Source organism: Lepidochelys olivacea (genome assembly GCF_965140295.1).
Source record: "Lepidochelys olivacea isolate rLepOli2 genome assembly, chromosome: 22".
Taxonomy (NCBI): Eukaryota; Metazoa; Chordata; order Testudines; family Cheloniidae; genus Lepidochelys; species Lepidochelys olivacea.
In genome coordinates, this window is record NC_140432.1 from 15,290,099 (window position 1) to 15,317,858 (window position 27,760).

General features: G+C 53.4%; 1 protein-coding gene across 3 annotated transcripts in view; it reads left to right on the forward strand.

Annotated features, from left to right (window-relative positions):
* NECTIN1 (nectin cell adhesion molecule 1) overlaps positions 1 to 27,760 on the forward strand; it is a 153,856-nt gene that overhangs the window by 41,658 nt on the left and 84,438 nt on the right. For all 3 annotated transcript variants that reach the window (XM_084612076.1, XM_084612078.1, XM_084612077.1), the window contains exons 2-4: positions 21,111 to 21,461; positions 22,086 to 22,388; positions 22,872 to 22,989. In XM_084612076.1, the coding sequence (XP_084468202.1) occupies positions 21,111 to 21,461; positions 22,086 to 22,388; positions 22,872 to 22,989 (772 nt within the window). The remainder of the gene's footprint in view (positions 1 to 21,110; positions 21,462 to 22,085; positions 22,389 to 22,871; positions 22,990 to 27,760) is intronic.

A 27,760-nucleotide genomic window follows, 5' to 3' on the forward strand; every position in this document is an offset into this window, starting at 1 on the left:
CCCACCCTACTAGTCTAGCTGCCCCAAGTGTGTACTTAGCACCTCAGACAGGATCATTCTCAGGGGAGCCGTTAGCCCCTCCTGCGGCAAGCTCCGCTCTTATTTTAGGGCCTAGCTGGCTAGGAGCGCCAACGGGTCTGTCTCCTCATGCTAGGCGTCAAACCCCAACTTGAAGCGCAGATGTTGCCTTAGGGAATGGCTGAGATCTGAGCACACGGCCCTGGAGCAAGGTGGGAGAATCGGGTGGCACGTCCAGCCTCCCACTGACCCTTTGACTGCCTCCTGCGGGCCCCAGGGCTCTGCCAGTGAGATTTGGGGAGCTGCCATAATCCGATAAGGGGACCCTGACCACCAGCGCTGCAGGGAATTGCCAATACCACTGGGTCACCTTAGCACTGGCTCAGATCTCAGCCTCTTGGGAGCTGTGGGCCCCCATCGTTTTCTCTCACCGGGAGAGCACACATGGGAGAGGAAAAGGGGAGTGAATGACAGTGTCTTGTGAGCTGGGTGATCTAGGGGGTTCAGGGCGGGGCAGGGTGTGGGTGGGCACAGTGAAAGCTTGATGGGGCTGTTTTGGTGACCCCAGTGCCCCGTGGCGGGTCCAGTCCAAGCTGGAACTGTCCCCTCATTTGTCCAAGTGTCCATGGTAATTGGAAGCCTGTTAATTGGTCTGTTCTGCTCCATGGACTGATGACAGAGAAGCCTTTGGCAGAGCCCGTGTCTTACAGGGATGTAGCAAGCCCTGGCCTAGCTCCTTGGGCGCATCTCCCTTCCGGTGAGTGCTCTCTGCAGGGCTGGGGGCTTAGGAGGGATGAGCAGCAAACTGGCTACTATGTCCTGGGGGAGATCCTAGACACACTCTCGCCATGGCACGAGGCCCCTTGCATACGGGATTCCCTTGAAGCAGCGACTGGAGATGAGGGAATGAGACAGTCATGCTGGGATGGATCTGGCCACAAGGGCTGCTTACCCAGACAGTCAGTGCTGTGCGAAGCTGGGTAGGGCTGGATCGTAGGGGCTTGTGTGATCTAGAGGTAGGCTCAAGCTAGGGAATTCTCATCCAGATGCAGGTTTCAAAGGCTCTCAAGTGTAGGGGTGTTCAGATGTGGGGTTTTTGCTTGAGAAAACAGGAGCCGTTTGCAAAAACCGCCTCTGAATTTGCATTCAAATCTTGAGCAACACCTGTGTCTGCGTGGCTGGACTAAAGAGAATTTAGCATGGGCCCAGTCTGTATGACAACAGCTATTTATATGATGGTATCATGGCACCTCCGCTCCTAGTGCCAGCCCAAACCTGGGGCCAGAGAGGCAGCAAGGAGAAATAAAGGAGGAAAAAGTAAACAGGATGCTTTTAAACTAAAAAAAAAAAAAAAATTGTCGGGGTGGGGTGGGGAGGTTTCAACCTGCATCTCTGGTTCTGGCTGGTGACTTTGTGTCTGTGCAGCCTTTCAGAATCAGAAAGCTCCATAGACATGCTGAATAGCTGGTTCACCCCGGCCTCTGTACTGTCCCCTGCCAGTCATTGTTCTCATCTGGGTATACTGTAGAGCTAGGCCAGACCTCAAAGCCCAGATCTCATCTCCTGAAACTCGGGGAGTTTGGATCTGAATCTAGTTCTGTCATGGTTGAAGCCAAAATCCCCATCCCATTCTCAGTCCCCCCGGTTTTGCAGAGGGATTTGAAATCCAGACCTGAACATTGCAGCTCAGAACCCTCGCTGGTAAACAGGCTCTGCTGTGGGCCCAGCGATGGGCTCTAAGGGTCTGAGATAAGTTCCCCTCATTGCCCTCTTGCTGCAGGTCAGAGACTCCCTTTCGCTCATGTAAGAATTTAATCAAACAGAAAATCAGCAGGCAGCTCTTAGTGAGATATCCCAGCCCCACGAGGCAGCTGGGGTTGCTTTAAACACTGACCATTGTTCCATGGGCTCTCTGCTTCCAGGTGATTAAAAGGTCTTAATAGCCACATAACCCAAACAGCTGCCTCCAGATAACGTATCTGCTCGTGGGGGATCTTTAGCTCATGGCCCTGTCTGGAGATCCCCATAATTAACAAGAAGAACAACACAATCTGGGGGGGTCAAAGCTTGGGGGGGATATTTCTTTGAAATGTCAAGGGACATGGGTGGCAGTTAGTTGGGGAATGCAAGGGTTTGTGTGAAATGGTGAGAGACAGGGTTTGTTTGTGTGTGAGAGAGATTCAAACACCCAGTTTTTAGAGTGGTGAAAAGAAAGGGGATAGGCTAGAGAGCCGAAGAGGCTAGCCAACTCCTAGAAAAGGGGAAGGAGAGAATATGATTTTGAGATCTTAGAATGGCGGGGATGGGAGGAAGAGATCAAGATCCAGATCTCAGCTACATGGAGGTAAATCTGGAGTAACCCTGCTGAAGTCAGTGGAGTTACTCTGGGTTTACACTGGAGTAAGTGAATCAGGTGTTGGTTTTCAGGTGTAAGGTGCAGAATTCCCAAAGTCTCCCCTAGGGGCTGTATATAACCCATCCCTGTCTCCTAACACTCATGGCAGCAATGAGAGGAAAGGCTGCCTTCACGCTTCTGGTGGCAACTGGAAACTCCACTTCCCTCTTGGGCTTCCTATTGGTTTCCCACCTGTTTCCTTTGCCTGAAGAGCTCTGAAGGTCGGAGCCAAAACTGCCCTGAGCAAGACACTCCCTACCCCCAGCTTTGAAATGGCTGGGGGAGAAGATCCTTACCCTTTGAGACTGGGTTTCACCTAACAGAGGAGAGGGAAGTATTGTCCCTCTCGGGGTGGTTGTGTCTTGCTGGTCAGATGTTTCCCTGAGAGGGAGTGTCACTCCCCTGCGTGAGGCACTTTCACTTTCCCACTGGCTGTGTCATTCTCATCAGTGAAGGATTTTCCTCACATGGCTGAGTGTTTGGTATGTCTGATATATTTCACTAGACGTAGGCTTTGAGCTGATGTCACATTCAGTGCTGCACTGGTTTTGCATTCCTGGAATGTTGTTGGTTTAAGGTTTGGGCTGATGCTAATCCAGTCGGATGAATGCAAACCCCATAACAAAGCCAGTGAATGTTGTTAAACCCTTGCATGGCTTATGGGGTCATGATGTTTGTTCAGGGGAGACCTGTTACTGCACCAGTTATCACAAGTGTTGTGCTGAAACAAAACCAAAACCACGAAACTCGCTCTGTGCCTGTCCAGAGAGAGCAAGAAATTTCTCTTGACATTTCAAAGAAATATTTTCCCCCAAGGTTTGACCCCCAGATTGTGCTGTTCTTCTTGTTAATGCATGGAGAGCTTGTTTCTCTTCTCCACTTTGCATCCACCTAAGAGCATGCAAACCAGAGCCTGCTCCAAGCAGCCGCAGGCAGCTCTCTGTTCTGATCAGCCAGCCCTGAATTGCTTGGTGAAAGGTGACCCTTTGACTCTCCAATTCACTCAATGATAGCAGTGAATCCTGTCGATGTATGTACACATCCGGCCCCCATCACCAGTGTCTGAGCATCTTGCAACCAGGCAGGGAAGCATTATCCCCATTTTACAGATGCGGAATTTAGCCACACAGAGGTTAAGTGATTTCCTTGTCTGTAGGTGGAGCTTTTCTTTCCAAGTCAGCACTAAACCAAACACTGCTGCACCAGGTTTGGAGGTCCTGCAGATGAGATCTATAATCAATGTCCTGAACATCTTAAAGATAATTCAGTATGGCTGCTTTTCAGATACATCTACCTCTAGATCTAATCTCTGAGGTGCGCAGCCATCTACCTATGGTATTTCTCAGGAGCCTGTCACCTTGGTATCTCAGCAATGAGTAGGGAAGCTTCGAAACTGTTAAGCAGCATTACTGTGTACAGTGGCTGCATTCCGCCCCAGAGGTGGCTGCACTTCAGTGGAAGGTAAAGGCTGTCTAGGATGCATAGTCTGTGGAGTGCTACTGTTGCAGTGTCCCTTTGGATAAAGGTGCTAGGGAAAGGGTTGTTTTTATTAGCGCCTCTAATCGCTTCTGTTTAGAGGGAAATGACTGGTGACACACCGCATGGCCATGGGGCAAGTCTCCAGCTCACTTCGGTGACCTTGATAACACGCCCGATGCCAAGCCAGGGAGGCCGGGTGACCTGCTTTTGCTCCTCTGAAATCTGAGCGGTGGAATTAATGCAGGCAAAGCTTTTCCCTCTCCGGGCTGATTAGCTGGTTGGTAAATCAACATGTGTAAATATTTTTTCCAAAAATAAATATTTATTGCCTGATAAAATGTTTTTGTCATAATTAGACACTGCTGCGTGGAATGTAGAGAATAATTAGCCAGCCTCATGCCCAGCCCCCTGCCAGGTGCGGGGCAGAGAACAACCTGGGTCACACCTACTGGGAGCAAGCAGCTGCCAGGGTAGATGGCAGGAGTGCCTGCCTTGCTGGGCGTTCTGTGGTGACTGCCTGAGTGAAATGTATTAAGCGCAGTGGTGGTGCACTGGGCAGGGAGTCCTGTGGGTTTTGGCCATGCCATTGGCAGGGGAGCGCCAGGGAAGGGGCATTCACTAGTTGGGTGGCACGGGATGGGGCCATTAATATACGTAGAAGGCACTGGGCATGATATAGGGAAAGGGAAGTGCCATGTGCATGGGAGATCCATGGGATGGAATCATCAAGACAAGAGGTTGTCCCTGGGCATAAGATGAGACTTCAGAGGGATGGAGACATCAGCAGGCAGGGAGGATGCCACGGATTGGGAGCATGTGGGAAGAGGGTGATGTGGAGAAAGGGGATTGGAGTAAGGGGACCGCATTGCACATGGGGTGACATGGGGTTGGAGTGAGACGGGTAGGAAATGCTGGGTGATGAGGGTGTCCTGGGCATAGTGGGTGATGAGGTTTCCAGAGTAAAGTGGAGAGATGCCATGGGGAGGGGCACTGTGGTACTGGAGTTCCAGGGGCAGCGAGTGGTAGGCAGTGCATAGGCCAAGGTATGACAGTGCTCACCTTCAGCCGTGCCCGCTAGCTGTGTGCTTTCAAACGCCATCCGAGGAGGGAAGCAAGCGCTGGGTGGCTGTGGTGAGACGACACCTCAAGGGAGCTGCTAGGGATTCCTTTTTATTAGAGTAGGAGCCGCATCTGAGCCAGGAGAAAGACGGAGAGACCTGCACCACTTTTAACTTTAACAGGGAAGAAAGTGACACTAATTAAGCACAAACACTTTGCTAATGCATCAAACACATGGGGCGGATTCCACTTAAGCAGGAGACAAGTGAGGTGCAAATCTGGCTGAATTCACAGTGCTGTGTGAGCATCAGGCTGTATCACAAACCCTCTGTATTAGATACTTATCCGTTTTACCCCCACTGTTCTCCCTTGGAAATCAGCTGCCTCACTCTCTGTCCAGGCACTTCCAGAGTCCACTGGTGAGAGTGTGATATAGATCCCCTGCTGCGCCTGATCTACAGAGGAGATGGGTTTGTTATCGCACCCGCCAGGGAGGTGTGTCTCTTCAGCTCAAGCTGGAGTAGCTTGTGTTTTTAGCTCTGGAGATCTCCACTTCAGTCCCCAGTGGGTTGGCCCAGATGGCAGCTGTCACAGTAGCATCCCTGCTCTCGGGCTCGGACTTCCCTTTCTATCATGCTGCGGGTTCTTTGTTGGGCTTCCTCTTGAGAGCTGAGAACTCATTGCACGGCTGTGCTATGATGCGTGGGGCCGGCTGTCCTGGCATTGGCGTGGAGGGATGCGACAGTATCTGTAGCTTGCTTTTGTAACAGGGCAGTGCTGTGAGGCAGCTCACAGTGCTGGAATCCTGGCTGACACCGGGGGCACTGCTGTGAGGAAGCTCTCAGTGCCGTAATCTTGGCTAGCTGGAAACTCACAGCTGCCTGCCTAAGAGCAGATGCTGTGTGTTGTGGCCAAACACACAGCCTCTAGACTACACAGCCAGGTGCTGAGAGATTTCATCCAGCCGCACGCAGCTTTTAAAAAAGTTCTGGAAACGTGAAGAACCCTTTCCCTTCCTCATTTCCCCACCACTGTGGGAGCTGGCTGAAATTTCCTTGGGTAAAGTTGATCATTAAAAATGCAGGATTGCTTCAGGAATTGAGTCCATATTGCAGTTTCTGCTAAAAGATGTAACCATTTGGTTTGTTCTTTTTTTAATCAGCAAGGAACATGAGTTCTTTTAAACAACCTCCGTGTACCAGTTACTGCTCAGAAAGAAGCAAACAACAGACGGAGGGGAGTAGGGGCTTGCTAACCAGGTGGGTGGGAAGAGCAGAACCTTCTGTACAGAAAGAGGGAAAGACAGGGATCCTTCTGGAGGGACAGACAGCTGGAGGTTGAGAACATTTCAGAGCCAGGATCTAATCCGCTTTGCAGCTGCACAGGAATGCCATGGGCTAGCTCCTGTGGCTACTCTACCTGACCCGCACCCATCCAGAATGGGTAGGCTTGATCTAAGGGGCGGGTATGGGGATGGGCCAGCTGGTTCAGATGAAAAGAGCACAGATAAGAATTGAACCCAGGAATTCTGTAGTTACATTTTACAGTGATGGAAAATTCTAGCAGGGATGGATAGATAGATAGAAGGTGTGTGTCAGATTCAATAGATGGAGAGGTACACAGAAGGTGTTCTGTGTGTGTGTGTGTTATATAGATTAAATAGAAAAGGTTAAGATATATTTTTAACACACCTTCCATTTTTGTGGCAGCCTCTTCATTTCCCAGTTTCAGTGGGGACTGACCTTGCAGAGATCCCAGGAGAAGGCTGAGGTCATGGTGTTTTGACATTGGGAGGAATCACTCCAACATCTCTCCAGACAGCCTGTTCTGGGATTCCTCGCCCAGCTTTGCAGTTTGCCCAAAGTTTCAGAGCCTGGCCAAGGGGTTTGCTTTTCCCATCCCAACCCCAAACCTTCCCAGGATCGCTCATTGCTGTGCAAAAGGGAAATATGGAGCCAGATCCTGAGTTGATGTAAATCAGCATTGTTCCATTGAAGTCAAAGAGATACACCAATTTGCACTAGCTGAGCATCTGACCTGATATCTGTGGGCCCATTTCTCCAATACGGGCGCTGAGCTGGGACAGCGGATTTGACTCTATTCCATTAGCTGATCATTAAGGAAGTTGAGATCTGAATGTTCTGACTATCGCCCATCTACGTACTGCAAAGTGGTTGGAAAATAGAAGGGAAGATCACAAATATTTAATGACAACTTTTTTTTGGCTAAAATGTTAATTTTTTAAAACCTTCCCAGCCTCTCTAAGGTGCCCGGCCTCCAAACCTCGCCTGCTTCTGGGCAGCTGGGGTTTGGAGCCAATTCCAGATCTGACCTTTGTTACTTTGCTTACCATATCATACTCAGACTGGGCCACCAGTCGCCAATGGCCTCCTGGTGTTGGGGACCTTTGGATCTGGATCCAGATCCGAGCTTCATGGATCCAAACGCAACTGGCCTTTGGCGATGGTCAGATTCCAGATCCAAACCTGGCGACTCGGGTCTGCCTCCCTGGAACATCCAGGGCTTGTCGCTGCATGGTCTGGTCAGGGCTTCAGCTACGAGGTAGGTATTTGTGACCCTACCTACCCACTCAAGCATCCTGAAATGGGATCTGGAGGCCATGGTTTGTCTCCCATGGTTGAAAATTGGGCTCCTCGGTCCAGATGCTCGAAGGTATTTAGGCATCTGACTCCAGTTGCTTTCAATGGGAGTTAGGTGCCAAAACACCTTCAAGGATCTGAGCCCCCGTGTCTATTCACTACTGGATTTCTCCACTGCTGGTACCTGACCTTGGGAGGCAACACTGGACTCTCCCACCAGACCCTGGGAATCAGTGGCTGCATGACAATGTAGATGATGGATGGTTGTTCCCATGGAGAACCAATGCCTTGGTGCACTGCAAATTCTCCTGTCTGTGCGTGCCTGGCAGGCATCCCCCCTATTGTGTGTTGTTGCACAAAACCCGAGCTGGCGCCTTACCTGGGCAACAATGTGCCTGTTGAGTCACACTGTTCAACCTGCAATTCTAGCTCTAAGTGCTGGTCTGGGTGATGTTTAGCATCAGATTCCCCCTTGTGTTTTGTTTGCTGTGTCTCATCTGCCATCTCCCTCTGGGCTCCAGGCTGCCTGGGAGTGTGAAGACGCCTGTCTGGTGAAGGGATCATGGGTCACAGGGAGGTTCCCGTCTCCCCCCATAGCTTCCCCTGGCTGCCCACAGCTTCTTAAACTCTAGGCATGCAAATCCCATTAGCCTAACCCCACATTATCTGCATTTGCCAATTTTCTTCACCTCAAAATGAGGGCTTGTGCCCACTGCAGGCATCTCGAAGGGGGAGTGGGCACAATTAGCTGCCTGGCCTGGGCTCCTGCAAGGACCGTGCCGCAAATCCCTGCTTGGAACAGAAGTCCCTTTATTGCACCTTGTCTCAGCAGAGCTGCTCTGCTGTCTCCCTCCCATTCAGCCAGCTGAGTGCCTCAGTGTCCCTTTAGGTCATGGACCCTGATGTGGGGCTTATGGGGGGAACCTAGCAGGCCGGAGAAAGTTGTTTTTGATTTCTTTTCCTCAGTACCTAGATAGGAGGAGGCTCATCCCTCCTTTCTCTTCTTCTATCTCTCTCTCCTTCCCCCTCTGCTGTTTGCTCTTCCACCCTGCCCTGTTCGTACAAAAGCACATGTGAGCGGTGGGGATTTGACCTCCAGGCATGGGCCCCAGCTCCAAAGTTTTGGATCCACATCTAGATCTAGACTCCCTCCCCCCTGACCACATCGGGAACTGTTTGGATCTGGGGAGTTGGTTCTGGTCCCTCTTGACACCCCAGGGACAAGCAGAACCAGAATGTTCAATACCCAGGAGTGCCCGTTAAGACCAGTGGAGAATCCCCCCCCCCACACCCCATTGAGAAGAATGGGAGCTGCTGGGCACTTCATATACATGCCTGGCTGGGCGCTAAGCAATCTGACCCCTGGAATGTACCCCCCTCCCCAGGGGCAAATCATCTTTCTCTTTGCTGGCGAGAAAGACCGCCTCGTGCCCTGCAGCGTGTGTCTGGGAGGAGTGTTTCTGGGTTGGGACATCTTTGCCTTTTCGGTCCTTTTCAAGCAATCATCTGGGAGGGATGAAGCAGACAGACCGCCCCCCCCTGCCCTTCAGGTCCAGTAGACATGGGGGTTGAGCTGAATGGATCATAGTGACTCTTGTTCTGAGTGGATCAGTGACTCCCAATGGCAAGGCCGCATTCCCATCGAGCCCCGGGCTGTGTCTGTACCAGACAGGACAAGGCAGGATGCATGGTCCTGCTTGGGAGGCCCCTTGGCCAGGCTGAGACCCTCACTCGTCTCCTCCCGCCAGACTCACTGTGTGATTAGGGCCATTGCAAGGAGCCTTTAGTGGGTGGTCCCTTGGCTTGTTTACAGTCCTGAGTCTTAGGAGCACAGCAGGCTCCCTTAAGCCCCAATCTGTGCAGCTGCCTCCCAGCCCAGCGTTCATTCCAGCCACCGCCTGGCCCTGGTGGAGGCTGGGAGCTGATCAGACACAAGAGAAGAGGGGTCAGGCAGCATGCATGGAACTAGAGGATCCTCTCCCTGCTCAGAGCTTGGGACAAATCCAGCTCGGATCTCAGCTGTTAAGTTCCATGGCGTTTCAATTGCTTGGACCAGAGCTGAACTGGGACCCTGATCGTTAACCTCCCTGGGGGACCCCCTCATTCCCAGGTTACTCTCTGGGGAACCGCCCTCTGGACTTAGCTTCCCTCAGGAGCCCACAGATTGTCCATGTTGGTGGGATTCTTCTGGCCGACCTTTCCAGAGCCACTCAGCGGTGAGACAATGGCTCACGCTGGTGAGGGGGAGAGGCTTATGGGAGTCAGAGGGCCTGTTCACAGTTCTCCGCCCTCCCAACCGGTAGCTGGTTTGGAGTCAGTTAATCAGGCCTTAACAACCAGGGATTGGCAGAACCATTTATCAGAACCCCATGGCAGAGCTATAGCTCCATTTGTGTCCGTCTCTAGTCACACCGAGAGCAGGGTCTAGCGCTTAGAGCTGGGAGTCGGGAGACCTGGGTTCTCTTCCCTGTGTGACCTTGCACAAGTTGTGTCCCCTCTCGGTGCCTCCTTTTCCCCATCGGTCACATGGGGATGACGAAGGGGAGGGGGGACTGTTGGGCTTAGTCCATCAATGTCTGTAAGTGCTTCCTTGGACGCAAAGTGCAGTATCGTGTCTGAGTCCTGAGCTTGGGTTCAGTCAACATGTCAAACCTCAGCCTCAGGGAGGCTGCTGGGGGACACAGATGTTGTTCTCCCATTGACTCCCTGGGTGACCCTGGGCAACTTACTTCACCTCTGTGTGTCTCAGAGTTCCCCATCTGTGAAACAGGGATAACAATACTCACAGGCTGTTGAGAGGCAGAATTAGTGTAAAGCTCTTTGAAGATGTAAAGCTCTGTCTAAACACGAATTATTATTCTTACAGGTGGGGCCGAGGTAGGAGGGATAGGTAGTGTCACTCGGTGCCTTAGATATGGCCAGTTTGTGCCCAGAGGAAGAGGAGGAGTTTGTGAAGCTCTGAGTCTAGATTAGATGAAGGCTGAACAGCAGAAGGCTGGGAACCAGACAGTGGGTAGCTGACTTATTTCAGGTGCACACACTCATGCCATGGCACACGCTGCCCTTTGCAGCCTGTTTTTCCATGGGCAGGAATCTTATAAACAGCCCTGGTGGCTCCAGGGTTGTGGAGATACAAAGATATATGTCACCCTTCCTGGAGTGACTATCTCTCCGGCTAGAGAAGGTGAGTTACTTTTGGAGAGGGGGAGATGCCCGTGAAGAATATCTTCCTTAGTTACTTGCCCCACTCCCCCATCCATGTTCATGTGCCCTCTTTCTTTCTGACCAGGGGAGTTTGCAGATGCTTACAGGTTCCTCAGAGAGTTTCCAGCCTTGGTATGTCGTGAGCTATCAAACCTTAAAGCCACATCATTCTGATTGCAATCATGCATTCTCCTTCTTCTCCTGGCTTTGACTGAAAAAATTTTAGCTGTTGGTATCTTGGGAAGGATTAGCATCCGATGCCTTATATCTTCGGAGAGTTCAGAATCCCAGCTCTCAAAAGGCATGGAGCATCCCTCTCTAACTGCAGGAGATGGTGAGAGATTAGTTGGTAAATTCATTCGAGGACCACAACAGGTGTAGGACAGGGTGGAAGCAAGACTGTTATCAGAATGGCGTGAGGTTACGATCTGCTATCTTGCGATCTGACCAGATTACTATAAGGTACAGCAAAGTAGGGGTCCTGAGTGATCTAATGGCACAAAGATATCAGCTCTGGTTGATGAGCTGTCCATTGGGGCTGGCATTGATTGGTTTGTTTGGCACTTGTCTAGCTTCCCAGCCAGGACATAACACCAGGTGACTCTCTAATCCCTTGTGATTCCATATGCCTGGCAAGCTGCCCCTGTGGTGACAGTGTGTCTCGGAGAGGCCAGGTTTAACCGCCCCAATGGGATCAGGAGGGGTGGGGGCATGGAGATGGCAGCCATTAACCCCGCCTGCTGGCGCTGAGCTCAGGGCTGAGTCAGCACAGTTTCGGCTTTTGTCATGTTCCCATTGTGGTGCAGGGTGAGTCATCTCCCCAGGCCGGGCGCTCCACACTCTCTGCTTCCTGCTTCCACTCTAATCCGACAGCTCAGGGGGGATATTTTTTCCATCGGGTTTATTTGTGTTTTCATTTAAGCTGTGAGGTCTCGGATTCCTTTGTTTCGGAAACGAGACGCTCTCACGGATTGATTCCCCCCGAACGCCTCGCTGACCCTCTCCTGCACAGAACTCCTCAAGCCACCTCCAGAGGTGATCTTGAAGAAGGTGGGTAGGAGGGAGGCTTCCATACATTCAGCGGGTGCCCGCAAAAGAAGCTACCATCGCTCCCTTTATCTTTCAGCTGGACTGCTCTCTTCCACCCAACGCTCTCCTGCACCCACACAAATGTCTGCTCTGAATCTGGCCCCTGCTCTCCACCTCCAGGAGGGATGTTCCCACAGAGGTGATAGCAGGGGGTATGTCAAGGGTAATAGTCCATCCAGTAGGGGGTGCTCTTGCTGGGCCCCGTGTTTGCTCAGCTGCATTGCCTTCCCTGCATCATCTTCTGGCCCGCTTCCCTCCCTCTGGCCGATGGAATCCGAACGGAGGGCATCTCACTTCAGCTCGCCTGTCCAAACTCCGCCATTCCCTCCTGCGTGCAGTTCAGTGGAGGGCTGGCAAGAGAGTAATCCCTGTGAGCAGCTCATCGGTAGGCCCAGGGGACGCTAAGCCCAGGTGCTACCTCTTCCCCGGCCTTTGCCCACATGTGACCTGGTTTCCTTAGCAAAGACATTGAGTTCTGGCTCTTCTGCACCCCTGGGATCCCGCTACTCAGCCACGCTCCTTGGTAATAATTATGCCTCAGAGGAAATGACCTGCTGGAGATGGGTCGGGGAAACGGAGGGGACAAGGTGTGGAGCTAGAGACGGGAATACACCAGAGGAGAGTGGGAGGGGCGTGAGGGGTACAGGGGTGGAGGACAATCGAGGGTTGAGGGTTTGCGGGGGAGGGATACAGGTCAGTGGAAGGCAAATGTTACAGAGTCAGTCTGAGGGGCATCTTTCAGAGGAAGCATGGGGCTGCTGTGGGGAGCTAGGGGAGGCAGACGGGTTGGGTAAAAATGCGGGCTATGGAGTCAGGGGAGGGCAGAGGCAGGCTGGCAGCGCATCAGCGCTGAGGGGTGAAGTTCATGTGGAGCGAAGGGATGCAGAAGTGGAGTGAGCTGAAGATTCTGAGTGGGAACTGGGGAGATGTCGGGCACAGGAAGCCCCGGGCAGGCTCGGGCAGCAGTGTTGGGTCAAGCAGTGACGCTCAGCCCAGGTCAGGCAGAGGCAAGAGGCAGTGCTGCTACCAGTCCTGGGGTGGGAACTGGCAGAACTAGCTGAGGGATTAGTGGGCATGCTCGCGGGGCGGGGCCAGTGCTGGGAGCAGGATCGCAGACTGAGGAGCCTTTGTGCTTTGCTGCTGAGCTTTGGCTTTCGTAGCTTTATTGCAGGAAGGCCCGTCCCATCGCTGTGTCAGCACTTTCACCTGGAGCCCTGCTCTGCCAGCCTTCCTGCTTCCGCCCCAGGGAGCATTCGTCTCCCATTCACACTGGGCGAAGCGGCTGCTCTGAAGTCAGTGGACCGAGAGCCGAGGAAAAGCCATGGGAGTGGGCAGAGAATCACCATAGTGAGTCTAGTCTGCAACTCATTTTCTAGAGCGGTGCCATTTGCCATTCAAAGAAATACGAAACTTGAGAGGCTGTGTTGCCTAGTGGATAGGGCTGGTTCTCAGGAGACCTTGGGCCTCTTTCTAACTCTGCCACTGACCTGCTGTGTGGCCTTGGGAAAATCACTTCCCCGCTCCATGTGTCTGTTTCTGTCTTGTATATTTAGCCTATAAGCTCTTGGGGACAGGGGCTGTTTCTTACTGTGTATCTGCAGCACCCAGCACAACAGAGCACTGAACTCAGGCGGGGTCTGTAGGGGCTACCATCAGACCAGTCATCATAATAGTGCCAGGAAAGTTATAATAAAACTTTGAGGGGAGTTAGTAGAAAATCCAAAAAGTCTAGGACAGATCTTTCTTTCTGGATTCAGTGTTGACTGATGGCATCCGGGCAGAGATTGAAGTTTAGCCACCAGGCTGGACCAGCATGGGGAAGCTTCCTCTCCATCGAACCTCAGCTTGGGTCTGTTTCCATTATCCGGTACCTTTAGACTGCCAACAAAGGGGCCAGATGTGGGGTGGTTTTGTGATGTGGACACTCCTTGGAACTAGACAGAGAACTACCAAAAAAAAATTCACTTACTACAGGCCAGTGACATCTCTGTCGTCACTACTGACCTACTCTGGCTGTGAACCGGTGACCTCGAGTGAAAGGGGCTGGGTATCCCATTAGCAATCCCAAGCCAAGATTGGTCTTTCTTTTCTGAGATGGATTTGAACTGAAGCCAGAGGCGGCATTGTAAGCCATGCCACTGAATCCCCAGTGTCTTGATGTCACATAGCTGTGGGAGGGGATGCCTTAGCTTGCAATTTTCTTGACTTGTCCCTGCCATGATCTTAATGTTACTTCAACCCAGTCTGGACATTTTGCATTTGTATGCCACTGTGTGACCTTCAGTGGCAATCTTGCCACACTATCTCACTAGCTATCTCTCTGTCTTATTCCTAATGCTCCTCTTGCATGGGTGTCTAAGCCCTACTGTCTAATCCCTCTGGTATCTGAGCTCACAAGCTAAGCAGGGTTGAGGTGGATCAGTATTTGAATAAGAGACCTCCAGTGAAGGGCTAGTGTGCTGCAGGAAGTGGTGTATTGGTGATTCATTAGGGAGCACTCTCCTTTCTCAGCTAGTGACTAAGCATGGTGTGGTGAAAGCGGTGCCTGTCAGAAGAGGTGTAGAACGAAGTTTCTAATGCCTAGTGATCAGTTAAAATCTCCTGGGCATTTTTTTGGTACTTTTTTTGGAAGAGGAAGGGTGTTAACGCCAGAGTCTTGGCAATGTCCCAGCTCAGGTAATTACATCCTGCCTCTCAAAATTCCCCGTGTGGTTTCAGCTGGATTCAAGATTCTTTATTATTTCCCATCCTCCCTAGACCATGTGCAGTGTTGCTGTGGGCTGTTAAATGCCTGCTGCGTTCTGCTCCAGAGGTGGCTGCATTTCAGTGCCGAGTGATTTGATCTTTGTGTATATATAGGACAACACCTACTGAAGTCAATGGGAACTGTGGGTGTACAGAGCCTCTCAGGACTGGGTACTAGAGAAAAGTAAAACATTAATGCATTATAAATAACCCTAGGCTGTAGTGTAGACATGGCCTGAGACACAAGGGCCTTTGCATCTCTGACCCCCCCCCCCCCAATAGCATTTGTGTCGGCAAGGTACACAGCGATATTGCCACACCAGCAGGGAGTCTCACCAGACTGATGCCAAGGGCTGTTTCAATGCCTTAGGGGCAGGAGGGGTATCTGGGAACGGGAGGGAGAAATCCATGGTGGGTTGGGCCAATGTGAAGTTGTGCAAAGCTGCATGGAGTTCACATGGTTCTTACTCATGAAGAGCGATGGATTGGGTGCACGACGGTGTAGCAGAGCGTCAACAGAGCTCTCTGAGTGAGAGGCGAGACTCTTGAGGGGCAGGACATTAGCAGCCGTGTCTGCAAAGCACCATGCTATTCCTTTCATTCAAGTGGGAGATGCTCTTGTTCTTAGCATGGAAGAGCCCAGGTTCCAGGTGACTGTGCAGGGCTTGGCAGGGGCCAGAGAGCAGTGCTGGTGGCTGCTAAGAGGGATGTCTCGTGGGAGGGGCTGGGGAACGAAGGAGTCCCTTGGTTAGAGGGTGGAGGTGTTGGTGCAGCAGGACGGAGGGGGCTAGTTCAGTGGGTCTCTTAGAGCCTGTTCTTCTATCTTAGGCCAACACTCGGGGGCCTCACGAGGTCAGATCCAGCCAATGCCTGGGCTTGATGTCCCAATCCGGGACGCAGGGGAAGTATGAGCTAGGGGACCCGTGCACACATCCTCCTCCCCCCACGCCCCTCCAAGCTCCCTGCCGATGCCGGAGGGTGCAGCCAGCTCTGTGCTCAGCACAGCTGCCAGAGCGCTGAAGCCTCACGTGGCCCAGTGAGTGTCTAGAATGAGGATCCTGGAGAAAAGACTCCACACAAAGCACTTCGGAAGCCAGGGCAGAGAAGTGGGGCCGAGGTCTCTGCTAATGAAGTCAGGGCACCGGTACATCTCCAGCACTCAGCTGGGGCTCTTTGGCCTGAGAACTAGGAAGGAGGCCTCAATTGAGCATGCTCTGATGTACAGAGCTAATGTTGCTCAGTGCTCTGCCTTGCTAGCTGGCTGCCTCCCGGACACAGGCAGGGACAGGTCAACAGGCTCTTGGCGATTTGGCACGGGAGCAGCAGAGCTGGACATGGGCTCACCCCTCTGGCTCCTGCATCACACATACCCTGGGCTCTTCCAGGCCTCTCCAGAGGCTGACTGGGGGCTTTATCTTCTCTCCTGCGTGCGCGCACTCTCTGATTCCCATCAATAATTTATGCATTGGCCCTGATGAATTATTGAGTGTGCATTGGGCCAAGGGGAGAGGAGCCATTGAGTCTCAGTCACCTTGCGAGTAAAGGCCCTTGAGGGCAGCTGGCCGCTCCGCGGCAGCCAATCTACGCTCTGGCTGCAGGTTTAGGTTGGGGAGCAGAGGGAGGTCACTCGTGTTCGCTGGTAACTTGCAAAAAGCCTTGGCTCCATCTGACCTCGTTCTCGGTAATGCGAGCTGGGATTTGGTGTCGTCTCTTGGAAGTGGGGGTGGGGTTGTTTCCCCGGACTGGATTCAGGGGCACTGCAAGCCAGGAGGGGTCAGCAGAGGTTTGTCCCCTCTCCCAGAGCAGACACCAGCATTCAGACACCTTGGGAGGAAACATGATTTCCACGTGCTGGTTGTTTTCTCGGTATATTTTTTCCCCCGGCAGCCTCTAACAGTTAGGAATGTGGTTTTTTGAAAGCAGCTGCATGTAGAAGCCTGACTTCCAGTCGGGCATGGTGCCTGGCTGGATCCTCAGCTGGCATCAGTCAGAGTGGCTCCTTCGGCATGGCCACACTGCTTTTGGCCGGCCGTGGATCCAGCCCTCTGTGTCTGGGAGGTGAGGGCCACCCCTGTCATGGGGGATCTGCCGGCTGCTTCTTGTTTTAGACATGTTGGAGATCAGGATCAAATTTAACGTAATCCAGGTCTCTGCCATCTTGCTGGGCATGTGTGCAGCCATCATGTTCCATGTCCCTCTGCCCTAACCCCTAGTTCTGTGTAGCCAGCTACACCATATCCCTGTATTCTAGGACTTACGCTCCATGACCCTATTTCCTAGCCACTCCAGCTCCGTTTCCACATATCCCAGCCCTGGCACGCTGCCCAGTGCTATTTCCCTTTATCCCAGCGCACCTTCTGCTCTGTTTGCATGTCCCTGTGTCTGTTCCATAACCATGTGCCCGGGACCCTGCTGCTCCCTCTCCATGACCCCAGGCTTTACTGAGGAAATCCTCTTTTGGTTTTGATAGGGGCTTGGAAAGATCCGAGCAGGGGAGAGAAGTCTATTTTCTGTGGCAGAATAGCAAGCCAGGCTGAATGCCCCGGCCTGGGGTAAAAGTGGGAAGTGCGCTGCAGTTCCAGCTCTTTGAAGAATCTGACCAGTTTTGTAATGATCCTTAGTTAGTTTCCTTGGGCATTGCTGGGAACAGAGCTCCGGGTAATGGAATGGAATTAACACAGGGAAAATTGAAACTGAATATAAAGAAAAACTTCCTGAAGGCATCTGTCTGTCTGTCTATCCTATTCCTCATCAGTATCATCATCCCAATGATATTTCTAAGGTGCCTGTCACCTTAGCATCTGGCCTGTGGAATAGCATCCCTTGGGCAGTGATGGAAACTCTGTTTCTTTAGGCCACCCACATTGGGACATTGCTCCTCTCCCTGTAGCTGCATTGGCAGGGAGATGCCCCAGAGAACCCCGGAGGGTTCTTCTGTCTTTGACTTCCATGATTCTCTGGCCAATCACTCGCTTTTCTGGCCCTCGTGGTAAGGAGTCCAGCCTCGGCAAGGAGCGTGGTTTTCTGCTGTCCATTAGCTGAACTGAAAGCTATCATGGCCTCTTCCTCTTCTATAGGTCTTTGGAAAGCCACGCTCCTGAGGAACAGCTGTGGGGTCACAGAGCTTATGTGAAACCGGAGCCAGCTGCACCATTGCCCAAGCCCTGGAGCCAACAGCTCACTTTGAGAACCAGGGCTTGTTGAGGGAAGTTTCCCACTGGTGGATGAGCCTACCTGCCTGTGCTGGCAGCCCTTCAGAAGAAGGTGGGGCTGGGGCTGACGAATCCATCCTCCCCAGGCCTTGGGAGAAAGAGGGAGTGCCTACCTACATGCAGGCAGCAGTGAGCCGTACAGGAGTCTGTTCCCAGGACCTTTGCTACGTGACTGTCTCTGCTAGCCGACAAGCTCCCACACGCTCTCCGGGGCTGTAAACACTTCAGAGCTGGGATGCCTGGCAAGGCTCTCGCTCACCTCTGCAGGTGCAGCCAGTTCTGCAAGAGGCTTCCTCACCCGAGGGCAGAAGGATCATAGCATGCTGCATGACGGGTTGGATGCGCTGCATTTCCCCGCTTCCTCGAATCCTGGCCTGGTATTAGGCAGCACAGTGCTGCTCTTTCCCCTTTTTGCGTGCTCCATCACCCAGTGCGCCTCGTGCTGTTAGGGGGCCGCTGTTCATAACAGGTCCCAGCTCTCTGCCCCCGTTAGGGGTGCTGTGCTGAGAGCTTCATTGCCCAGACATTCTTCATCCATCTCAGTCCTGCTGCCGTTCCCTTCCTGACTCTGGCTGGTCCTATCTGTCATGGCCCCAGCGTGGCATCGGGAGGTGCAATGCTGCTGGGGGTGCTCTGCTCGACATCAGCTGGCTCCAACTCCTCCCACACCAAAGGGCTGCTGCGCTGCTCCAAAAACTAAAGTGACATTTGCAGTGCTCCTCTGCGGGCTCATTAGCTGGATCTAAAGGCCAAGAGGCATGTGGTGCTCCCCAACTGCACACACCCAGTGCCTTTCAGTGACTCCTAGCTGAACATTAGGGCAAGCCCCTGTCCCCCGGCAATGCTGAGTGACTCGCAGGGGCACGAAGCCTGGCTCAAGGAGGGAGCCCGTACTCAGCCCAGAGGAAGGGTATTCAGGCTTCACTGTTGCCTTGCTGTGGTCTACGGGTGAAATGTCAGTTCTGCGCAGGTTTTGTTAGGATCCCTTCTGGGCTCAGCCGGGCCGCGGCGAGGGGTGCTGGCGGGGATGGCTGCCGACCGCCGGAGGGGAGCAAGTGCAGCCGGCTTTCAACAAAATGCTGGCAGTCAGCATGTGCCTCCAGGAGGACATGTGTGTGGATGTATGTTAGAGAGGGGGAATGCGTGTGCACCCACCTATGAGGCTGTGTGTGTGTGTGCATGAGTGTGAGAAAGGAGAAGTGTGTGTGTGAGATTGGAAATGTCTGAGTGCACATGTGTGTGACAGGACGTGTCCATGAGGGATTGCACAGGTAGGCATAGATGTGTGTCTGAGGACATGAGTGAGACTATGTTTGCCCGTGTCTGTGTATGAACGCGTGTAAGGATGTGCACGTGCGGGTGTGAGAGGACACTGTGTGTACGTGGGGGGGGGGCCACGGAGAGCTCGTTCGGTTCTGCACTCCCTGGGACCTCGCTGGCCATTGGAAGAGCAGGAGCGCGGAGGCCAGACTGTGTCTAGCCTTGGCTCTGACAGCAGCAGCATTGATGCGCTTGCACTTAGCAGCGATGACTTTGAATGGCTGTATGCACTGACCATGAAGACGCTCCATTTCCATTTCTCCTACATCCCTCCCTCTCTGTCTCCTGACCCTCCCTTCCTCTCCATCACCCTTTGCTGTCCTTCTTTCTTTCTTTATACCCCTTTCCTGCCTCCTACCCTCTCTCGCTTTCTTTGGGCTCCCTCTCTCACGCTCTGCACACATGCATTTCAGCCTGCCCCGTAAGGGAGTGAGCAGAACCAGCTTTTCCAGTTCTCAGCGCCTTGCTCTTTCAATACATTTTTAATATCCATACCAGCTGTATAGTTATTGGAGCATTATCTCTAAACACACAGATTAGAGGAAGATGTGGCAGCAGCCAAAGATGAATTTAAATGTTGATCTTGTGAGAGACTTTATTTCCCCCTCTGTAGAGGGAGGGATCATCTGGGACAGAAGAATAACCATTAAGAATATGCTACACTTCTGCTGAGCGCCTTTCATCTCTGTGTTACAGAGCCTGTGTGTAGGAATGGCTTCATCTGCCTCTAAAATGCAGCCACCTCTGGGGTGGAACAAGGCAGCTGTTTGCCATCTGACAGCAACAATGCACAACAGGAAAGGAAAGGGCAGGAAGTGAAAAATAGAGCAGCCTGTGTTCCTGGGTGGTCTCAGAACCCTGTTCGTCAGATTTCCTCTGAAAATCACATTCTAGGCTTCGGCAGCTCAGTGGGAGTATCTCCAATGACCTTAATGGGCGTTGGAGCAAGCCATTAATCTGCATGGGCTTGTTTTCCTCTATGGGTGTGTCTGTGCACACACACATGTGCATGCATGTGTCAGTTTGTGAGTGTCTTTTGCACCCTTGGGGTGCATCCAATGCTGCCAACAAATCTTCCTGAGTAACTCCCCTTGCTTTCAGTGAGCCACCTGCAGTGTCCTGAGAGCTGAGTTTGGCCCAGCGTGTAGCTGTGTGCACACATGTAAGTTCATGTGTGTACAGCGGGTGCCTGGGGATGTGGTTCCCTGCCTGCCTAGAACAGTCGAAGTGTCTGGGCGTGTGTGTGACGGCGTGGTGTGTGTGGATGTGTGCATAGGTATGCTCCGATAGCCACATGTGTGGGGTATATTTGCAGGAATTACTTTAGTAGCATGTGACATGTTTCCCAAGAGTAAAAGCATCACTTTGTTTGTCCATCCCCAGGCCATCAGGGGATGGTCACAGGGCACCACATTGGCCATTGGGCACTAGACCTTACTGGGTGGCTACAGGGGGGGAAGGGAGCAGCAGACGTCACTGGCCGGCATGGCTGGGGGATATCAGCCCTTATCGAACAGATGTTGTAGGTGGGGTTGCAGTTTGTTACACAACAGTAGTGGAGCTGGCTCCCCCAGATGCTGACGTGGGTCCCAGCCAGCCCTGGCTGCAGGGGGCTCCGTGGCATTACATCAGGGTGGATTTGGCCCGGAGAGTTTTGTTATGTGACGCTATGACCTGGGCTGGGGACGGACCTCTGGGGTCCAATAGCTCTTGGCTAACTGGAAGGCAGGCGGCAGGGACCATAAGCCCCCAGCGTCCACAGGGTGGTGGGCTCTGCAGTCAAATGCTGTAGGAATTGGCCCGGTGTACCAACTGCCTGACAAATTCCTGGGGCAGCTGAAATTCAGGGGTTGGTCCCGGAATGTCAGCTCCTTGCCTGCTACACACCAGATGCAGCTGTGGTGTGGGGGTTCCAGAGACCAGGATCCCTTTGTCCCTCTCTCTCTCTTTCTCAATCTGATCCATGTCTTCCCTGCTCTGTCATTGCAGGGCTCTGGGCTCAGACCGTCCTAGTCAATGACACAGTCTCGGGGTTCATCGGGACGGACGTGGTCCTTCACTGCAGCTTCACCAACCCACTTCCCAGTGTGAAGATCACGCAGGTCACGTGGCAGAAGGCCACCAATGGCTCCAAGCAGAATGTGGCCATCTACAACCCTGCCATGGGAGTCTCCATCCTCTCCCCCTACAAGGAGCGTGTGACCTTCCGTAACCCCTCCTTTAAGGATGGCACCATCCAACTGTCCCGGCTGGAGCTGGAGGATGAGGGCGTGTACATCTGCGAATTTGCCACCTTCCCAACCGGCAACCGGGAGAGCCAGCTGAACCTCACCGTACTGGGTAAGATATAGCCATTGCCTTGGGCCAGATGCTCAGCCCGTATCACTGCCCTGGGTCAGAGTCACCCACTGAACGCCCTCTGGAACCTGGGACCAGCGACCTAGGACTCCCTGAGGCTCTGATGGGGGGAATCCCTTGGTTTAAATTGCACCCACAGAGCTAGTTCTCCATAATCTGACATTGCCAGGCTCATGGGGAAGCTGAACTAATTTGCTAAGTGGCTTGAGAGTCCCAGATGAAAGACACTAGAGTGATACAAAGCATTAGTAGGGTTCCTCCTTGGAGCTCTCTTAGCCTGGGTTTGTGGATAGAGAGACCTTGGCCTAGGATTCCCCCACAAGGCTCTATCTAACCTGGGCTTTCCAGGGAAGGAGAGAATTCAACTGCCTATCCAATGTATTGCCACCCTTCTTCATGACCTGCAGCTTGGAGGGCTGGATCCCCAGTGGGTGAGGTTCAGAGTAGCTCTTCTGAGACTGCAGGAAATTTGCTCGAGCTCTGGATCAGGCCAGGAAAAGCCCAGCCATGGGGCTGTACCACTGGGTGTCCCGGGGGTTGGGAGCCATGGGGATTGGTGGTGATTTTAAAACCTCTTCCTCTCCCTGCTCTGCTGTCTTTTTGTAGCCAAGCCCACCAACCGGATGGAGAGCACCACCCGGCCCCTCGTAGCCAGATCTGGCAAGATGGAAAAGATCTTGGTAGCCACCTGCATGTCCTCCAATGGGAAGCCACCCAGCACCGTCACCTGGGACACCAAGCTCAAAGGGGAGGCGGAGTTCCAGGAGATCAAGAACAGCAACGGCACCATCACGGTGATCAGCCGGTACCGCCTCGTGCCGAGCCGTGAGGCCCACCGGCAGCAGCTCATGTGTGTGGTCAATTACCAGCTGGACCGTTTCACCGACAGCATGACTCTCAATGTGCAGTGTAAGTGAGAGAGCAATGGGGCCAGGCCAGCTGCCAAGGCCTGGTGTCTTGATTGACTATCCCCAGGGCTGGTGCAGGGAGGGGAGGGTCACGAGCTTGCTGCAGGGGTGGAGTCCAGTGCCACATCCTCCCTGGGGTAGAAGAGAACAGTGATCTCTTGGAATAACCACTCGCCCTCCCTCCCTCTCTCACCTACTCCTTCCTTTTGCCCGTTCTTTCTCTCCCTTTCCACCTCTCCCTTCTTCCTGACTTCCTCTCTGCCTTCTCTACTCCTCTCTAATGTTCTCTGTCCCCATCTCTGATCTTCCTCCATTCCCACTGTTCCTCCATCCTTCTTTTCTGTTTTCACTCCCCATCTCTGTTTCCTTATTCCTCCTTTTCCCTTCCTCTCCCATTTCCTTCCCCGCTCCTTTATCCATCTCTCTTTCTTCTCCCCCCCCCCCCCCCGGCCCTGTTTCTTGCCATCCCTCTCTTCCCTAACAGATGAGCCAGAAGTCACCATCGAGGGCTTTGACGGCAACTGGTTTTTGAACCGGAAGGATGTGAAACTGACGTGCAAATCCGATGCCAACCCCCCCGCTACCACCTACCAATGGAGGCTGTAAGTACCCCCAAGGCATCCGGCCCTGTAGCAGCGCACACCACTTCCCACAAGAGCCAGGGAGCCCCCTTGGAGAGCTAGAAGCCTCCTACCAACTGGTACTTGGACTCAGTAGGGCCTGGTTGCGGAGCTGTGTATAGAGACACAGGGCCTGGCTCTGCTTTCACTGTGAATCTGGAGTCACTCCATTGCCATCAGAGGGGTTGCACTGGAGTAAAACCTGTGCCCTTGGGAAGAGAAACGGGGCCTCAGGGTCACTAGAGACCGAAACCATCTTTCCACGGGGAGCTCAAGGCGGCAGAGCGATATCTCTACATCTTTGGGGGCAAAATGGGCAGTGTATAGAAATCCTGACTCTGCCAGGATTGAAACTAGCTTTCTATAGGGAACTCAGGCCTGCACCTGTGTGCATACCATACACCAGCTGAGGGGCAGGTCTATAAATCCTGCCTCTCTATGGATTGCCTCTACGTAGTGCTCTGGGACACATATAGAAGAGTCTATCCGTCGGGACTGAAATCAGCTTTCTGGGGGCGGGGGAGGTGTCTTGCTGCCAATTCAGGGGGTCTGGAGTCGTTGCTGTCCGGGACCCTGACCTTTTCAGCTCCCCCTCTCCGCCCATGCCCCATGTGGAGCCTGGCCTGTCAGACGCAGAGCAGCCTGCTTCCTCTGCCAGCCGTGCCTACAGGACAGTCTGCGGGGGTGCGGCTGCAGACCGCGCTGGCGGGGAAGGTGACGGGGGACAGCAGTGCCTTTCCGGGCGGATGGACTCACCGGGCCTGTCAGCTGGGGTGATGCAGATGGGGCTGGGCTTTGGTCTGAGCCCCAGCATGTCTGCCTGGCATGGGCAAAGGTTTCCAGCTCTGCTCACAGCTCTGCTAACAGGCTCTATGGGGGATGGGGTGGGATGGGGAGCTGAAACAGTCACGGTCCTCTCCTTAGGGGACCATGATCCCCTTCCCTCAGGATTGCATCCCCTCCCTGCTTTCTCGGGTTATTCTCCTGCCCACGGCCTCCTCCAGGCCCAGCACTTGCCAAGGGGAAAAGCTTTCAGACCCAGGGGGCCCTGCCATCTCCGATGGAGGGGAACAGGCAGCAGGCAAGGAACTAGCAGCTCCCTCCTCCCTCTCTTGGCCCTGGTTTGCATTAATTACGCAGCATTGCAGGTCAATCTGACAAGGACCCGAGAGCGGGGAGAGCTGGGCTGTGAGGGCCTTTGAGCTGTGGCGGCAGGAGGATCCCTTGATGCACGGGAGAAGAGCAGAAAATGCGGCTGCCCTGCCCTGCTGTGTTCATGGTGGCTGGGGGATTGACCTCAGCACAATGAGCCATGCAAGCTGCACTTGGTAGTGAAGGGCTGCAGGTGAACACGCTCCCCCAGCAAACCCGGGTGTATGGTGCCAGCTGCAGGCTCCGCTGGGGCATGAAGACTCCATCTGCCAACCCCTTTCCAGTGCAGCCCTGCCTCGGAGACGGAGCATAGCTGTGACATGTCCAGATGCACACAGACATGCTCTCCGGGGCCCTAAGAGAAGAGATGCCCTTTGTTGCATGGAGGTCGAGCAGGCAGTGGGACACACGTAACTCCATTGCTTCCCCTCAATCCTGGAGGCTCTAGCTCCATCACTGGACCTGACAGGGTAACCCAGCTGTCACTCCATAACTTCTGAGTGTGAGCTGGACAGACATCCAATAATCCTCCCAACCCTCCTATAAGGAGGATGAGTATTATTCTCCCTGTGCTGCAAGTGGGGAAACTGAGGCACCGCGCGGTATAGTGATTTGCCCAAGCTCACTCAGCGAGTCAGTAGCAGAGCCGGAAAAAGAACCCAGGAGTTCGGTGGTGGTGCGGGGGATTGTCATATGTGCCTATAAGGATTAAAGAGCACAAGTTCTGTTGAGTTTATGCACCTTTGAAAATCTCTCCCTGCAATGAACCTTTGCAACCCTAACCAACCTCCCTTTGGTGCACCCCTCCCCACATTTCAGTCATTAAATGGAAGCAATTCAGCCTCCTCCAGGTTGTCAGCTTTGGGCTGAACGCCCTAAAGGGAAGGAGAAGTGAGCCGGAGCCACTGGGGGCTTAGATGAACATTGACGGAACCTGGAGTGGTTATTTCTTTTTGCATTCACGGAGCTTAAAAACCGATCAAACGTATTCTTTTCTGTTTGGCTGGTGCTTGTCATCGGGAAAGCGGCTCTCAAAATGTCTTTGCAGGGAGCCAGAGTTATTCTCTTTCATGTCGCTACCCGCATCAGGCTGCTTGGCTCACAAGCCTGAAGAGGATTCTTCTGTCACCGCTGCCAAGTCTTCCCCTGTAAACTCCGTGTGGGCTCTTGGCACCTCTTGCACCAGCACCCAGGGCAGCATAGAGAGAGGGTTTCACGCATGACACAGGAGGCTCCAGTGCCCCCGCAGAGTGGCGTTGGCTCCCGGTGGCTCACATCCTTTGGGCAGTAAGGCCAGTTTCCAGGTGTTAAAGGTGGCCCTGTGGGACTGGGACTGGCCAAGAACATAGGAGACCAGGCCTCTGTCCCAGGCTTTGTCTGCCACTTTGGGCAAGTCATGTGATCTCCCATTGCCTCAGTTCCCCCTGTGTAAGATGGAGACAATAATACTCCCTTGGTCTGTTTAAATTATAAGCTCTTCAGGGCTGGGCTGTCCCTTACTATGCATGCATACAGCACCTTGCACAGTGGGGCCCTGATCTCTACGTGGGGCCTCCAGCTGCTGCTGTAACACTAGAGGGAGGCAGACAGCCACGATGTGAGTAAGACAGGGCCATTTTTTCTCAGCCCGGTGAGATTTGCTAGCACAGGCCAGGTGGGAGGGGCAGTTACAGTCGGCAGGGGATGCAGGGCTCCACACACTGTGCCTGCTGTGTGGCCCTCCGCAGGACCACTTCAGGTGTACATCTGGACGAGGAGGCGTATTGGTTGGCAACTGGCATAAGCGCTCCCAACTCCCAGCATGAGGCAGGGCCCTGGAGAATTGTATCCCCTTAGGCCAGGCCTGGAGTTAGCCCTCCGTGGCCATGCCTTTTGTTACAGTTTTAAAATCTAGAAAGAGTAAGTATTTTATTGTCAGTGTGTATCTATGGCCCGCTGGTCCCGAGGGGACCATGGCTCACGACTCAGCCACTAGGGGCACAGCCTCGATGGCTGCAGAAGGAGCTGGGGAGCGGAGAAGGGAGAGACAGAGAGAGGAGGCTACTACGACAAATACCCCTTCGTTTCTGTCCTCACCACTCCCTTCCCAGAGGACCTACTTGTCAGTGAGGACTGTGTATAGGTTAAACTGAGAGGGAGCGAGGAAGGGAGGAAGGGAAGGGAAAGGAGAAGAGAGATGTAGTAAAGAAAGAGGAAGAGGGATAGAAAGGAGAAGAGAGGGATGGGAGGGGAAGAGAGGGGCAGAAGCAGCTGTTTGCTCTTTCTCTCTTTCTTCCTCCTTGCCACAGACTCTGCTTCCCCGTCAGCTCAGGGCTGTCTATTAGCTTGTTCCCCTGGGAGAGACGCAGGCCAAAGGCTGGGTTTAGAGCTCGCTAACTAACTCTGTTGATCCCCAGCAGCCAGGCCCTGGGAGCTGTGTGTGCACGGCAGGAGGGATGGGGATGGTGAGTGATGGGGACAGGGCCACCTCGCAAGCGGAGCAGCAGCGCTGGAGAGAAATTCACTCTGACGTGTCCCCCTCTGCTGCTGATTAATGTAGAACTGATTCCCTGCTCCCATGTCAGAGCCCAGCCGGACAGGCAGAGAGATCGCTCCCCGTGCGTTTCGTTAACCTGCGAGTTGCATTTGCCTGCTTCTGCTCCTGAAGGAGAGGCCGCAAATTATGGGTGGTGACACCGCAGCCCTGCTTGGAATGGCAATCACCTCCTCCCCTTCCCTCGCTTTTGTGCAGCGGAGAGCGGCTGCTGATTCCCTCACTCGCTCGTTACAGTAATCAGCACAGGCTTCCCATTCCCACACCTGACCCTGCAGGGGAGCCGTCATCTCAGGGGGCCCCTTGCCTGGAGACCAGGAGGTGCTTAGACTCGGCCCCACCAGGTTCAAGAAGCCAAGTCTTTCCTTTCATAGCAAGCTGTCCTCCATAGGGCTAGCACTGCTTACTGGCTCTTACCCTCCAAGAACTGCCTTTGGGACCATCACCCTAACAGCAGCACCTGCCGTATGTCACGTCCCAAGCAGTGCACGAACACTGAGCCAGAAATCTTCCCGAGAGCCCTCTGAGCCGTTCTGATCCCTGTTTTACCAGACAGAGCTGGCCGCATGGATGCCAGGTCTCGGGGAATCTGGCTGACCATTTCTGGGACACTTTGCAAATCTGAATTACGTTCTCCATCAGTATCCCCCTATCATTCCCACCCTTTTCTTCCTATCCAACTTGATTAAATTGGAGCGGAAATACCGCCAGCTCGAAGGCAGCCCGTGCCTTGTATTAGGGATAGAAAAGCCTCCCCCCGCTGTAATGCTGCATGCAGTGACTCGAGAGCATGAGTACCAGGCTCAGAACAGCCTGTCCAAAACCAGTACACAAACCCCAAACTGGCTGTGAACACTTGGATTTCACCAACCAAGGATCAAGTGTAAATTCCTCAGGCACGATTACAGCCTGAACACAGAGTCACAGACGGTCTCCTGGGGTACTCTGATCTATCTCGCCACCCAGGTGAGCCTACCTTTATGATAGCTGGTCCCTTTCACCATGAGTAATATTCAGGTGACTCCCAGTCCCAAAGGACCAGTCACTTACCCCCAAGTCAGTTGCACC